This window comes from Canis aureus, chromosome 3 (genome assembly GCF_053574225.1).
Source record: "Canis aureus isolate CA01 chromosome 3, VMU_Caureus_v.1.0, whole genome shotgun sequence".
Classification (NCBI taxonomy): domain Eukaryota; kingdom Metazoa; phylum Chordata; class Mammalia; order Carnivora; family Canidae; genus Canis; species Canis aureus.
In genome coordinates this window covers 33,347,757-33,363,611 of record NC_135613.1, presented here as the reverse complement: position 1 = coordinate 33,363,611, position 15,855 = coordinate 33,347,757, and the positions used below count along the sequence as shown (strand labels likewise).

Sequence of the window (15,855 nt, the reverse complement as noted above, 5' to 3'; positions counted from 1 at the left end):
GGCTTTGGTTATTGTTTCTGTGCAGGTGACCTCGAGCTTACCTATTCCTCAAGTACACTTTAACACAGTACACAGAAGCCTTTTTGTGATATGATTGGGACTAATAGTTCATACTTCAACCGTATAAGTTTATATTCATTGTCTAGTCTTGATCAAAAGTCAAGACCTTTTGTTTGAGATTGTTGTGATTTCCAGGTTCAGTCGCTTAAAGTGGAGTGAGAATTTAAATCTAGCAGTGTGTAACAATAGGCATGTAAAATCCTTCTAGGGGATCCCTGGGTGGCGCAGCGGTTTGGCGCCTGCCTTTGGCCCAGGGCGCGATCCTGGAGACCCGGGATCGAATCCCACGTCGGGCTCCCGGTGCATGGAGCCTGCTTCTCCCTCTGCCTGTGTCTCTGCCTCTCTCTCTCTCTCTGTGACTATCATAAATAAATTAAAAAAATAAAAAAATAAAAAAATAAATAAAATAAAATCCTTCTAGATTTATCTGATTTCCCCTTCTCCCGGTCTTTACAGTGGTCTTGCCCACACCTGATTCTATAGCCTTGTTTTAATGACTTGTCTTAATCAAGTCACTGTGCAGTATAAACACAAAGTGCTTGGGATTCAGCTAAAGGAAAAGTCGGAGCCTATTCAGGAGGTTTAGGGAAGCCTTCCCAAAAGTGGCATTTGAGCTGAGCCATGAGGAGGAGTTTATAAGTATAATTCGTAGAGGCAATAAGTTAGGCATAAAGCGATAGAATACTCTGTCCGAGTGACCTCTGTGGCATTTCCTCTCCAGCACCTCAATCTACCTCAACCACGACGTTAGCTCCTACCACAGCGAGGACACTAGCCGACACCACGAGAGCCCCTGGGACCACCGTCCACAGCCTCACCTACCAGAACCACAGCACAGAGACGCCAAGCCTGGCAGCTGTGGTCCCGAGCTCAGTTAGTGTCCCCAGGACTCCCAGCATCAAGCCATCTACCCCAAGCCCTGGGACCAGCAACCACTCCCAGCACTGTAAGGAACTGAGTTCCACATTCTTCCAAGGCATGGGAGGGGGCCTTTGGGAAGCCAGGATGGGGCTGGGGTGGGTGGATTTGTGGAAGAAGAGATCATACCAGAGCAGAATCCCTGAGGAAGCAGGTAGAGGTGCCCTTCTATAATTCAGGAGTCTCGGGTGCCCCTAACCTGTAGAGGGTCTTGTGGGAAGCTACTTCCCATCTCTGAGCCTCAGTTTCTTCACCTACAAGAGGGAATGGTAATTACCCTTCTCCCACCTGCTTCACAAGATTGCCTGGAGAGACTGAGGAGGAGTGTAAACAGAAGTACTCACATACACAGCTGCTGGGCCTGTGCCGGGGTTCACGCAGTGCTGATGGGTGTGTCGCAGGGTGTCCCTCTAATCTGCGGACCTCAGAAGCTCTAGTGTCGGTTCTTAGCCCCCTCTGCAGGTTCCCAGATAGTAATATCCATCACTGTGGTCTGCTAGGCCCTCTTTCCAAACCCCGGCATGAAAATAATTAAGCTCAGCACTTATTAAATCATCAGGAGCAGTAATTGTCACTGCTAGGAATGTTCTGTCTCATTAGCCAGCAGATACCTTTTTAATTGAGTCACCTGCCAAGGGGACTTCCCCTAAGAAGATAAACCACCTTTTAAATTTTTTCCCACATGTGGCCCAGAAACCAAGCAGCTTGGCAGCACTTTTCTCATCGGGCCTATCTTGCCTGCAGAAGCTGGCTTTCCAGAGCTGAGCACTTGCCTCGAAGTCTGGAGAGGCAGGTGGCACGTGGATGAGCTCTGGGTCCTCTCATCTGGGGCAGAGCCTCCGAGCATGGAGTCTCCCCGCTGGTTCCCTGCTGCTCTGGGCCTGACTCTCGCTGTCCAGTGCGTGCTCGTGAGCAATGGGGTGCGGCCCTGCCACAGTGTCCCCCTTTGCTCCCCCTACCACTTAGGTTGCCCGAGAGTAATGCAGAGAAACAGGTATGCCGTGAGGACGGTATCCGGGCCATTGCCACAGCAATCACCTGCCCTCCTGGAGTGAATGTCACTGGCAGTTCCTCTTCATGCCTCAGGGGGCTGTCGTGAGCATCCAGGAAAACAGCTTTTTAAACTAAAAAGTGCTATACAGATGTTATCGTAAAGATGGTTGTAAGACTGGGAAGGATGGTGCAACACACTTTGAAAATATGGTACATTTGCTGAGCACTTTCCAGTGTAGAATGTGCTTTTGTATACTTAGGCCTTGAAACAACCCCCTTTGAGCCAGGCAAGGCTGTGCCAGGCACTGGGCTAAGTAAGCATTCTATGTGAATTGTCTCACTTGACCTTTGCAGTGTCCCCAGGAGGTGGGTAACTTGCCCATGCAAGTAGTGAGGTGGAGAGTAGGGATTTGAACCTAGGGTGTCTGACCCCAGGAGCCTGTGCTGTTGATTCCACTACATTATATTGCATCCCATTTTAATTATTTGTTGAAAATAAGCTGAGAATCCAGATGGACAGATGGACTATCCAAACAATAGAGACAGGCACTAGCTCCTGGCTGGAAAAGGCATTTGCCTAGATCTGTCAGCAGCATGGAGACCACAGTGTTCACTTGGCCAAGCACATCCCGCAGCTTCCTAGCACTGTGGTCCCATGAGAAGGGTGAGGGACATGGGGCACAAATCCCAGCTTTGGGTCTTAGCTCTGCTGCTTCTCTGTGAGTCCCCAGAACCCAGGAAGACTCTGCTTCCCTATGTGTGAAATGAAGATGACATCTGTCCTGCTCACCTCAGGGCAGTTTTGATAGGATCTGGGAAGACTGAATTGTTAGGCATGAGCCAGGATCATCTCTCTGGAATGGGGACAAGAAGCAGTTGGGGAGTTTTTTCAGCTTGAGGCCAGCAAGGACTTGGGCTCACCGTGATGGAGCATCATTCTGCACATTTGTGTTTTGCAGATGGGAACGAAGGTGGCAAGATGGGCTCAACAGTTACTGCTGCTGTCATTGGGATCATTGTGCCCATGGGTGAGTGTGGCCCCAAGTCACTGGGGAGAAGAGAGAAAGTGCACTCAAGCCCTGGGGAGAAGCACTAGGACAGGACAATGAGCACCCTGACCTGTCCCATCGAGGAAACTAGCTCAGAGATTTTTTTGCCCTGGCAGCCTTCCTGCCCACTCCCCAGTACTGCATTTTGGTTTCTTAGCTTGGCATGTAAGACCCTTTGGGACCTGGCCCCAGGCAGCCGTCCCAGGGCATCCCTATTCCCTGGCCTTCACACTCTGCATGCCACCCACCTGATGGCAAACTATAGGCTCCACGGGCACAGGCCTGGTGCCTCTCTTGCTCGCTACTCTCCCCAGCTCCTGGCAGTGTCTGGTAGGACAAATAGAATATTTGTCGAGTTAATTAGGAGAGCTGCTTGCCATCCCTTTAGCAAATCCTGCTGCCTTGCTTTCGTTCTGTTTGGTTTTCAACAAACATTTATCAAGGTGCTGTGATGTACCAGATTCTGTGATAAGTGGAGAGAAGGTGATTAAAAATGAATGAGACACGGTTCCTGTCCTCCGAACGTTGAGTCTTGCCGGAGAGATACGTGTAACAGACAATCTGATCACGACATGGGAAATCTAAAGTCAAGCCATATGTGGTCCAGAGGAAGTGCTGAGGAAGTACATAACTTGGCATCAGAAGAGAGAGGAAGAGGGCAGGGAAGGTTTACTAGTAGAAATGATAGGAAATTACTCACACTGAGGCAGCCAAGTGAAGAAGAATCCAGAGCAACCCAAGCAGTGAAAACAGCAGGAAGCAAAGGCCAGGAATGGGAAATACCACGGTGTGTGTGTGTGTGTGTGTGTGTGTGTGTGTATAACGAGAAGTTCACTGTGGCCAAAATATAAAATTTGCTTAAACCCCACAGAAAACCCTGGAGGCTGATTTACTCTCTCCCACCCCACTGTCTACATAGTACTCTGAATGTCCCGTCTCTTGCACCAGTCTCATCTCATCTCTTGGTGGAGTCTTCGAATGGCGCCCATTCATAGGTTAATCTCCCTTCCTTGCCCATGAGCCTCTCAAGGATGAGGACTTTGCCCATTTATCCCAGAAATCCCCAGTATGGTGGTGAGCAAGTGAAGGAATGTTTTCAGAAGTTTTGCGCTATGCAAACTGTGCCAAATGCCAGGGATCCAGGGAAGAAAAAGATGAAAGACTTTAAGAGCTTTCAGTCTTTAATCAGACTTGGTCATAGTAAGTGATCCGAGAGAGGTGTTAATGCGTATTACCATGTGCTGCAATAGAAGCGTGATGCCCTGCAGAAGAGAGGGAATGGTACTTGTACAGAAGGTGCCCTTTGAATTGGCCGTGAAAGGCTTTGACAGTCAAGATGATGGCTAGACCATTCTGGGCTGATCTGATTTTGAGTAGAGAGAGTGGGAAATACTTTGAACATTGTTTAGTGAAAGATAAGTCAAGCTCTTTCCTGCCATCCTCTCCTCTACAGAATGGCTGGTATGTGCAGTTTCCCTGATATAACCCACTCTGATATAATTAATATTTTTAATTTCTGCTCATCTGAGGGGTGAAAGAATAGTATTCTTTTCCTGGCATTTCCTTACGAGGTAGAGTATCTTTTCACAAGCTTAATGGCCATTTATATTTCATCCTTAATGAATTGCTTATTCACCGTCTTGTCTTGTTTTTCTATTGGCTTTTGATCTTATTCTTATTTGTAGAAATACTTGTGCATAACAAACATTAAACCTTTGTAATATACATTACAGATATTCTCTCCCATACTCCCACTTGATTTTTAAATATGTATGTGGTATCTTTTGCTATGCATGAATTTAAAAATTACAAGTGTCAGATATGTTCATTTTTTTTGTGTTAGAATCTCTGGGTTTTGTGTTTTACTTAGGAAGGTCTGCCTCACTGTAAATTATTAAAATATATCCCTGCATATTTTTCTATTAAACTTTATTTATTTATTTAATTTAAATATTTTATTTATTTATTTGAGAGAGAGACAGAGAAAGCCAGCTGGGGGGTGATGCAGAAGGAGAGGGAGAGGCAGGCTCCCTGCTGAGCAGAGAGCCCAGTGTGGGGCTCAATCCCAGGATCCCAAGACCATGACCTGAGCTGAAGGCAGACACTCAACCAATTGAGCCGGTCCGGTGCCCCATATTATTTTATATTTAGACAGTAATCCATTTGGAATTTATTTTAGAGTATGCTGTGAGGTAGAGATTTAACTATTTTTTTTCCTACAGACCTGTTTGTCTTGTTTTTCCAAGACCATTATTAAATCATCCATCCCTCTGATGTGAATCATCTTTATTATAAACTCCATGCCTACCCACACTTTGATCTGCTTCTGGGCTGTTCATTCATCACCAATTATCTATCTGTTCCTATTTGCTAGAAGAACTTCACACTATTTTTTAATAGAATACTGGGAGAACAACTTAGCTATTTTTTTTTCAACTTCTCTTCTAGCTGAACTTTAGAATCCTCTTAATTCTATAAAAATCATGATGAAATCTTACGTTTTGGATATATAAGTTGATATGGAGAGAATTCATGTTTTTACAATATAGAAGCTTTGCATCCAGTAACAAGACACATCTCGCAACTTATTTGAGCCTTCTTTTATGTCCTTCTGTAAAATTGTATAGATCATATAGGACTTGTGTATTTATTAGGTTATTCCAGATATTTTGTAGTTTTTGTTGCGCTACTACAAATGTGTTCTTATTCCATTCCATTTTCTAATTGGTTATTGCGATTAGTAAGAAAGCTATTGACTTTTTATGTTAATTTTTGATGAACTAAAGTGATTTCTAAGTTTTTTATCTGCTTTTCCAAGATTTTTCTAAACATACAAAACTGATAATAACACTTTGGTTTCTTGCTTTCCCCTATGTGTCCTCTTCAGTTCTTTTTCTAATCTTACTGCAGAGCTAGATCTCTGAAACAATAAATTGCAGCAGTGCTAACAGGTATCCTTGCCTTATTCCTATCTTTAAAGGGTATCGACCATTACAATCTTACCAAAGTAAAAACTCCCTCTCTAGCAGCCTGGATAGCTGTCACCAGCCTCCACTTGAATGCTCATGATGATTGCCTATTATCTCATGAAGCTGCTTTGCCCCATCTTTGCCCAGCTGTGTTTGAGAACTTCCTCCTTTGCTCATTAATACATTTGTCTATTCCAACTCAGAGCCTGTGTCTCCTTCTAGAGATGCTCCTCTTTTTGCAGAGCCCTAGCTTTGGAAAGAAACGCCCCCACACCCCCATCTACCCTCCATTCCAAGGAAGCAGCTGCATTAGGACAAAGGTGTGGTGAAGAAATTCACTCATTCCCTCAGTACATGTTGCTGAGCTAGGCAGAGAGATGAGGAAGACACAGTCCCTGCCCACAAAGAGCTCGGTCCAGGCCGGGGTACCCGTATATGCAGTGCAGTACCATGCACTGGGGACACTCAGGAGGGGCAGCTGACTCTTTGTTGCTGGAGAAGTTGAGGAGACTTCACATTTGAGCTGGATCCTCAAAGATGAGTAGGTGATAGAGGAAGAGATAGGAGAAGGGCTTCCAAGCAGCAGAAGAATAACGGGGAGAACAGCCTGAAGAACAAGGGAAGTTAGAGAGGTGGCAAGAAATGCACCAACATTTGAGCAATGGGCTGGAGCCTCCTGGAAGCTCAGTGTGTGTGTCCCTTTTGCTAGCGGTAATAGCCCTGCTGTGCATGAGCGGCTACCTGATTTGGAGAAACTGGAAGCGGAAGAACACCAAAAGCATGAATTTTGACAACCCAGTGTACAGGAAAACAACGGAAGAAGAGGATGAAGATGAGCTCCACATAGGGAGGACTGCGCAGATTGGCCATGTCTATCCTGCAGTAAGTACCCCTTAAGTACCCCTTGCTGGAAGTTTGCCTTCCTCCTCCCTCTGTCCCTCCCTCCCTCCCTCCCTCTCTTCCTTCCTCTTTTGTTCCCTCCTTTTCTTTCTCCCTCTCTTCCTCCCTTCCTCCCTTCCTGCCTTCCAACATTTATTAAGAACCTACCATGTGCCAGGCACTATTCTAGGCCCTCGGGACACAGGGATGCTGGGGCCGGTGGTTGGGGTAAAAGTGTGTTAGGACCACCTTGTAGCTAGGGGCTCTTCCTAGGCTAAGGAAGCCAAAGGTCTTTCTTTCTGCTGAGTAAGTTTTCAGAATCTTTGGCCTGGAAGAATCACTGTGGCCATGCAAACTGTGGCCACATAATTCAAATATTTAGGTTTCAGCAAACCCTGTGTGCTGGCAGCAAGCCAAGCACAGCACCAGATATGCATGTTCACAAGGAAGGAAGGAGTGTACTTGCTTCCAAGAAGCTGGTGGGGGTGAGAGGGAGTCACTTACTATGTATAGCTGTGTGCGTAGTGCCCTGGTGGAGCTCAGGAGTCTCTCTTCCGGGAAGCTTTCCCTGGTTCCTTTGTTCTTCCACAGCCTGTCTCCATCACAGCTCCTGCCACAATGTAGTCCACTTGTCTTTTTGCTCATTGGTCTCCCCACGAGACCGTCAGCTCCTTGAGGGCAGGATTGTTCAATTAATCTGTCTCCCTAGTGCCTCGCACAGCATTGCTGGCTCCCAGTACATATTTGCCGAACAAATGCTATGGGAGCATCTACAAGGGAGGGAGTTTTGTTAATTCTGTCTGGGAAATCAGGCAGAGAATGCCTCACAGAGGTGGTGACAAATGAACTGTAATCCTTGAAAGGTTAATAGATTTTCAGCAAGAGAAGGAGGAAAAGGGCATATTCCAGAAAGAAGCCTGTGCAAAGGTTGAGGGGTACAGTAGGACTTGGCTTCTTGGGGGAGCAAGGACCGCAAAGTGTCTGGAGCAGATGTCATGGTGGTGTAGCAGAGTCAGGGGGCTGAGTGTGACCTCATAGGTCATCCAGTCCATCCCCCTGTCAGGCAATCAGCAGCTTTGATCACCCACTGTGGGCAGAGCCCTGTCTTGGGGAGACCAGAGAACTGGAAGACCCAGCCCCTGCCCTCAAGGAGCTTTTTGTCTTGCCGGGGGACCCAAGGTCACAGCCGCACCAACTCCCGAAGAACCCTCTTTCCGAGCTGCCTGTCGTCAAGTGCAAGGTAGGGCAGTGCCACTTTGAGTCTGAGGGGCTGGCGAGTGAGGGCTTGAGCCTAGGCAAGTGCAGCCAATCCTAGAAGGCTTTCTGGTCCTGGAAGGCTGCAAACTGTAAGCTGGGTGTTGGGGCAAAGAGGAAAGATGAGTTCGTTGTAGACTGAGCAAATGGCGCATGGAAGAAATGATCGCGTATGGGGCAGAGTAGACTGCATTGGTGCTGAAGCACGTTATTCATGAAGGGGAGACATGGGAAATGACGTCAAGCGAGTGAGGAGGGCTGGCAGATGGCCTTGAGACTTCAGCCTCGGCCGATCACGCAAACAGGTGCTTGACCAAGTGTTAGACTAGGTGGGGGCACAGTGGAAGAAGCGCTGAGCTTAGCCTGAGGAGGTGGCTCCCGGTTTTTTCACTGCTCCGTAGCTGTGGTCTTAGTCACTTCTCTCTGCTCACTTCTATTTGTAAAATGGGAATGTTAACCCCCATTCTATCTGCCTCCTAAATTCATAGTGTTCTGGTGAGACAGCACACGTGCGAGAGCTTTGTGAGTTATAAAGCACTCTGTACGTGTGAAGTGGCATTGTGTCCCAGGGAGCAAACTACCACTCTGGAGGAGCGATTTCTGATGTATCTGAGGCCCAAGGAATCAGCTCCTGCCAGCTGCAGGAAAATAGAGCAGGAGAGGGAGGAAATCAACATTTACTGAGAACCTCCTGTGTGTCAGACACTACTTGGTGTTTTACATACATTTCCTCGTGTGGTCTTCACAGCAGCTTTATAAAGTTGATGTGATTAGCCCCATTTTGCAGATGAGGAAACTGAGACTGGAGACTTTGAATGATTTGCCTGGGGTCACAGCTAAGAAGTGGCAGAAGCAGGATAAAAACTCTAGTGTGTTTGTACACAAAAGTCTGTGCTCTTTCCACTTACATCATGGGGTGAATAGCCTGGGAGCTCCAAGAACTGGTGTCCTCAGCAACCTGTTGTCAGGTAGTGCCAGCATCACTTCCGAGACCTGCCTTTGGCCTAGAGATCTGTCTTGGAGAGAGCGGGAGGGTAACTGGACTGGAAGAAGAGAGTCTCAAGTGCCTATGCTAGTAGAGCAAGGCTGTGGCATTCATGCAAAACCACCAGTAACCCAAAGATGACTTGAAAGGCAGTAGGGTCACTTTTTATTGCCTGTAGGCACAATTCCACAGATGGGAAATGTTAGTCTGATTCTTTTTTATTATGCTATCAGGTTGATCTAGAATACTCTGGCCCCCATGTGTGTTACTGTATTAAGTACTCTATAGAGATCATCTCATTTGGTTTCTCAACAACTCTATGTGGTAGGACCTGTTACTACTCCCATCTGACAGATGGTAAAGCCAGGGCTCAGAGAGGTGAAGTGGTGAGCCCAAATTCACTTAGCTACAAGAAAGATATTGATACACTGGGGTCTGCCCAAAGGAATGTATCCAGGAAATGGAAGAGTGGGATACAGGGTTACATCATACCCAGCTAGGGAAAGCCAGATGTGTAGACTGGAGGAGAAAATACTCAGAAGGAAAGGAAGGGAACACAGACACTGTCTGCAGATTTCACAGGTTGTCTGTATAGAACTCACTGAGTCTACGAGGGTCAGGGAACTTCAGAATACTTAAACAGATTTCATGTGGGTGTAAGAAAGAAGTCAAATCCACTGTCCCAATGGAATAGACCAGCTCAGGGGTTAATGGGCTCCGTCCACTAACAGTCAGAGGAAGTCTAGCATCTAATAACTAGAAAGTAGGGTTGAGGGAAAGACAAATTAAATTTAATTGACCTGTATTGCCTTCTGTTCCTGTATAATCAGCTAGGAGAAATGGGGCAGATTGCCTTCCTAATTGTGATTCACAAGCTAGAGGCAAGCAGCTAATGGCCTGGGTGAAACATTTGCCAGAGCTGACCCACTGATGTTGAACAAACCTAAAATCCTATAAGGAAAAGGACTCAGAAAGTTGAGATCTCTAAGCACTGCTTTACATCAAGGCAGAAGGGAGTGATGAAGAAAGCTACAGTTCTGCATTCACACAGACCCGGGTTCAAATTTAAGTTCACCCACTTGCTATGTGATCCAGGACAAATGCTGTTAAAGCTCATCAAGTCTCCGTGTCCTCATCTGTAAAATAAGTAAGACAAACCTGTCTCTTGGGGTAGTATGAAGATGATGTGAGCTAATGCCTGTAAAGTAATGGAATGTTTGCTACCTTGTGGGTACTCAGTTCCTGTGGGTCTAATGGTGATCTCTTTGCTCTGTCTCCCCAGCGAGTGGCATTAAGCCTTGAAGATGATGGACTGCCCTGAGGATGGGACCACTCCCTTCGTGCCTCATGGAATTCAGTCCCATGCACTACACTCTTTGGATGGTGTATGCCTGGGTGAAGGGGTTTCTGTACGTGGGTCTGTGTGAGTGAGTGAGCGTGTATGTGTGTAATTTCTTTTTAATTTATGTTGCGGAACGGTAACCACAAAGTTATGATGAACTGCAAACATCCAAAGGATGTGAGAGTTTTTATATGTATAATGTTTTATACACTTTTTAACTGGTTGCACTACCCATGAGGATTTCATGGAATGGCTACTGCGAAGTGACTAACATGATGTACATAACCAAATGGGGCTGGTGGTACAGTAGCTTACTCATCATTTTAAAAGTATATTTACAAGAGGGTATTTGGTTTTGGGGGGGCTTTTTTAGGTTTTGGAGTTTGGATTTGATTTTTTTTTTTTGGTATATAAAATGATTATGCTTTGTGGCTATCCATCAACATAAGTGAAAAAAAGAAGAAAACACTTCAACCCCCTCCTCCCACTTAGATTATTTATTAACATATTTCAAAAATAAGATTAGTTCTATAAATAATTTAGAGACATGAGAGTATTTATTTTTGGTATGAGTGGCCCACCATGCAGACTCTGTGTGCATTTACGTTTATATGTGTATGTATGAGAGAGAGAGAGAGGTCTGTAGAGAAGAGGTGCACCTGTGGCTGTTCAAATCCATACGGATAAATGCATTGGAAAACAGTCCACAGAGGGATATCTGTAGTTTTCAGAGAAGCCTTTGGCAATTTGGCTCAAAAAAAACGGATGCCATGGTTTGTGTAAACATGTTGTGGAAGAGGCAGATCTTTCCCACCTCTGGCAATTCCTAGGACCCCCGTCAGTCACAAAAAGCCTTTCAGTTCCCCCGTGGCTGCTGTGGCTCCCACTTGGGCTTTCTCTTCTGTGGCTGAAGCCAGGGCACAGACTTGAACCAGTGCCAGAAGTTCTCATGATCTCCTGTGAGAATATGCCTGAACCTTGGCCGCTCCTTGTTTTAAAGTTCAGCATTTCAAGTAACTTCAGTTTCCTTCAGGATGCTTGGGTTGGATTCATTTTGTCTTCTCTGAAGCCCTCCTAGGGTGCCGTCCTTACTCATAGAGAGCTAAGCGCAGACATTTCTAGAACAGCTCAGGTTTCCTGTAGAGACTGGCTCAGGCACTGAACCTCTGAGATATGCTGTGGGTGAGGATAAGGACAGTGGAGTAGGTTCTGTTACATCTCTGTTTCTCCCTTTCCCTTACTCTCTCCCATTTCCTGTAAGTGAGGGAAACAACATAGGTTTGCTACCATCGTGTGTTCATATAGATGAGACTGGTTTTTGGCTTAGGTCAGAAAAAGTGGCCAAACTTGATGTCCTACGAGGGGGAAATGGTATACACAACACTATAGAATACTGGGTACATGTGTTCACACAGGGATTTGGTTTACTACTTTGTAAATAAAAGGAAAAACTCTGGGTATATGTATAGATTTTTTTTTTCATTATGGACACTTTTCTTTGTTTTTCCTGGGCCTTGGGAGAGGTGGGAGAAGCGCTCTTTTCTCTCTGTGGGGTCTACCATTGAAAACGTAATCCTACAGTCCCAGAAGGAAGTCTGTCCCCAGCGGATCTCATCCAAGACCTGATCTTTTCCTAACTCTGCTGTTGTGCCACTTCACGCCCGCCAGACAGCCAGGGACAAGACATGTGAACAAACTCTGACACCCCTCTGCCTTTGGGGCCCCCCAACTCAATGAAGCTTGGATATCTCACCAGCTTGATACCCTTCAAATTTCCAGGCGGGCATTTGGGAGTTCTGTAACCCTGCTCCTAGGACCTTTCTCCACATCACTCATGGTCTCCTAACTTCTGAGAAAACGTGTTCTGGAGCCTCGGCCCTATGCTTTGCATAAATAAGCAATTTTCCTCATGATACGCATGTGTCGATCGTCCCGAAACATTCGTTGAGAGGCAACTGACCTAGAGACCAATACCAAATAGGATTTTAAGAACAGGTGGCCAACTCCTATGGAGCTTAATCACTTGCTACTATTCTTTCAAGAATGGAAAGTAAAATTATTTTTGACTGAAGAAAAATGACAAAAAAATTTTGAGATTTACATGACACAAACAACTTTTTCTATGACCCACCTCCAAAGAAATAGAATTTCCTGGGGAAATGAGAACAGTGACTAACGTGTAGTTTCTAAACTTTCAGTCAGATCCTGGCCTTCACAGAAAAAAATAAATAAAAAGAATGAATGGAGTCAGGATGGTTCAGCCTGAGATCTCAAAATGATGATGAAACACAACTTTCTCAAAGACATCCACGTTTCCTGAATATGTTACAACTGCAGTTTGGAAGAGGTGGCTATGAAAGCAACCTGCAGAAGACAAATTGCAGAGTACCCACATGTCAGATGGTAGTCAATAAGATGAAATCTGAGGTGGTTAGGTCCATCCTCCCTCTGTAATCTTGGAGGCTTCTGAACTTCATTTTGAGGTACTATTGCATTTCTGTTGCCTTTTGCCCCTGTGCTATCATGCACCTACAGCCAATAACAGATCATAGAGTCCTTGGACTGTAGAGCTGGAAGGAAACCTACAGATAATGCCAGGAGGGTAGAAGATTTATCAGACTTTTTTTTTTCCCTCCGTCTGAAAGAAACTGGTCCCAGACCTTTTCCTCCTTTTCCTTCTTCAGGTGACTACTTCGGACTGTCTGAACATTGTATGAAACCTGCTACCTATCTTATGGCCTATCTTTCCAGTGGAATTATGAAGACACTGGTAGAAATAGCCTTCCAGAAACAGAAAACTAAAATTTTATTTATTTACTCTTGATAACATGATTACTTATAAAATAGGTTGAGGTAACTTTTACCCTCAAGATGAGATCAGAGTTAAATTTATGGCAATAAGTACTGTGATCCCTCTAATCTTCTCCATGATGGCAGTATATGCATTGACTGAAACCATTTGCTAGGTACCAACTAAGTGCCAGGCACTGTAGATGTACAGGTCACTCAAGTGTTTTCTGTCCTTATGGAGTTCACAGTAACAATAGAGGAAGACATGTGGAAAAAAAAAGGAAGAGATTCTTTTCAGAGTATTATTAAGGCACAAGTGAGAGAGAGAGAGAGGTCATTTCTACATAAGGGGATGAGGAATGGGGTCAAGGAAGGCATTGTAGAAGTGACCTTATGCTAAGTCTTAAAAACTAAATAGGGGTGTCAGAGGAGACACACATGCATGAAACAGCATGGGGGCTTTCAGGAACGGCATGTAATTCATTGTAATGAGCAAAAGGCTCATGGGGGACTTAGCAAGAAATGAGGCTGGATGGAAAGACAGGTTCAATGTAAGCACTTTATAGAACACTTATGTTTAATTTCTGATTCAATTATGCAAACATTTCTTAGTCATTTATTGTGTACGAGGCACCACGTGCATCATGGAAAGTTCGTCAGGATGCATCGCCAGCACTTTGCAGACATGGCAGTCTTTAGCCTCAAGCTTTCCAGTGGCCAAAGGGAAATAGTGACTGCGTTTCGTATGTTTGAGTTGACCCTTTTTTAAATATAAGGGTAATGGAATTTTCACAGAAGTACTCCATGTTGTCAAGAGTCTCTGAGATTTTCTCAACATTGAGAAAACGAAATTTGGGAGATGTGTAATCTGCACAGGGAACCCCAAGCACTGTCTAGTCAGGTGCCGGTGGGAGTCAGGAGAGAGCACAGGAATGTGAGCCTCACTCCTCTCCCTGACTCCAGCCATGCTCGTTATTTAACAGAATATAAATGAGTTAGCAATTAAACATTCAGAGTAAATAACTTCATTTCCCATCAATGCATGAAGATAAAGTATCGGAGTCTTCTCACAGTGTAATTTTAGGGTATTGGGGATTTTCAGGATACAGAGAACTTAGAGGTGGAGGAATTACAGCTTCAAATTTTCAGTTAATATAAGAAATCAGGAACTCTGTTCATTCTGGCTATGCACCATGTGCATAGTCAAGAATCAGCAGAAACCCTCTGCATTTGCAAACACTTTGTGCTATAAAAAGTAATTTTAAAGAAGCCACCTGTATATGTATATATATATTTAAAGACATGAAGGTTTTGATACTTTTTTACAAAAACTACAAGAGAAAACATACCTGTACAAAACCATGTGTTTTAAAATAGCATTTTGTTCTATACAGCTGTTGTTAATTTGGGGGTGAAGTACTGGTTTGCAGACTCCATCACATTGTACCCAAATGAATTTTCCTTGTTTGTCTTCCCCACTCCCCACCCTCAAAGGACCATATTTGATGTAACAGGCATGTTAGAATGTTGGGTCACACTAACAGTTTCTGCTCTTTTTGTCTTGTCATTCCGAGTTTCATTAGCTTCTGTACTCAGTGCCCTGTGCAGTCTGGTTTCTGTTCCAGAAGCAAAGGGTGGTGTGCTGCATCTCACTAGCTGTACTGACATCATCTTGGTGAACGAAAAACCAAATGTGAACATTTGTAAAATCAGTGCACTGTTTCTAGAGAGAGATTAAATTCATTTTTTAAAATCTGAAAGTGTTTCATTGTGATGTTTTAAGGGGGGAGGGGGTGGACCATCACTGATTGAGTCCCTACTGTGTATACCCAGTATTCAACATAAATTATTTTACCCTTAAACAATCGATAAATACTATCGATACTATCATTGCGAAACGGGTGAAGGAACTACCCCAAGTCACACAGTTATATTTAGTAACCCCAAAGTACATGTAGCACATGGGGTGTTCTGTGCCTAGCTTGTCCTCCGCCTCTCCGTCTAATTTTTGCTTGTCCTTGATATTGCGTAGGACTGTTCCTTCACAAATCCTCCATTCTCTTAGACTCAGACCTAACCCGCAGGGTTGGGTAATTTCTGCTTCCATAACAAATTCTGCCTATTTGCATACCAGTACTTCTGCCTCGCCTCTACTTCTATGCCTCCGAGGCTGCTTTCACCAAGGTCCCTTGGGACTTCCTTGATTACAATTTTTTTTTAAAGATTTTATTTTTTCTTTATCCATGACAGACACAGAGAGAGGCAGAGACACGAGCAGAGGGGGAAGCAGGCTCCAGGCAGGGAGACCGACGCAGGACTCGATCCTGGGCCTCCAGGATCACGCCCTGGGCCGAAGGTGGCGCTAAACGTTTACCCTGAGCCACTCCGGGTATCCCTTGATTACAAATCTTACAGTTTCAGTCTTTCTCTTCCTTGACCTGGAAGCAGTATCTAACACCGTTGGCACACCTTAGAGTACTCTTATTTTGGCGCACATGACACCATATTCCTGGTTTTTCCTTACCTCTCCGGCCACATCTTAATCTCCTTTGCCCACCCCTTACGAATCCATCCACGTTTATCATCTCCATTACCATTATCTTGGGTGATCATCAT

The 15,855-nt window shown here is 44.9% G+C and overlaps 1 protein-coding gene across 11 annotated transcripts in view; it reads left to right on the top strand.

The window, feature by feature from the left end:
- Positions 1–14,999, top strand: part of LRP8 (LDL receptor related protein 8) — a 79,854-nt gene extending 64,855 nt beyond the window's left edge. For 8 of the 11 annotated variants that reach the window (XM_077891824.1, XM_077891822.1, XM_077891820.1 and 5 more), the window contains 5 exons: positions 782–1,006; positions 2,931–2,999; positions 6,699–6,871; positions 7,932–8,108; positions 10,390–14,999. In XM_077891824.1, the coding sequence (XP_077747950.1) occupies positions 782–1,006; positions 2,931–2,999; positions 6,699–6,871; positions 7,932–8,108; positions 10,390–10,428 (683 nt within the window). In that variant the 3' untranslated portion in view covers positions 10,429–14,999. The remainder of the gene's footprint in view (positions 1–781; positions 1,007–2,930; positions 3,000–6,698; positions 6,872–7,931; positions 8,109–10,389) is intronic. The other 3 variants (XM_077891826.1, XM_077891821.1, XM_077891825.1) reach the window with 1 other exon arrangement.
- The last annotated feature ends 856 nt before the right edge of the window (positions 15,000–15,855 follow it).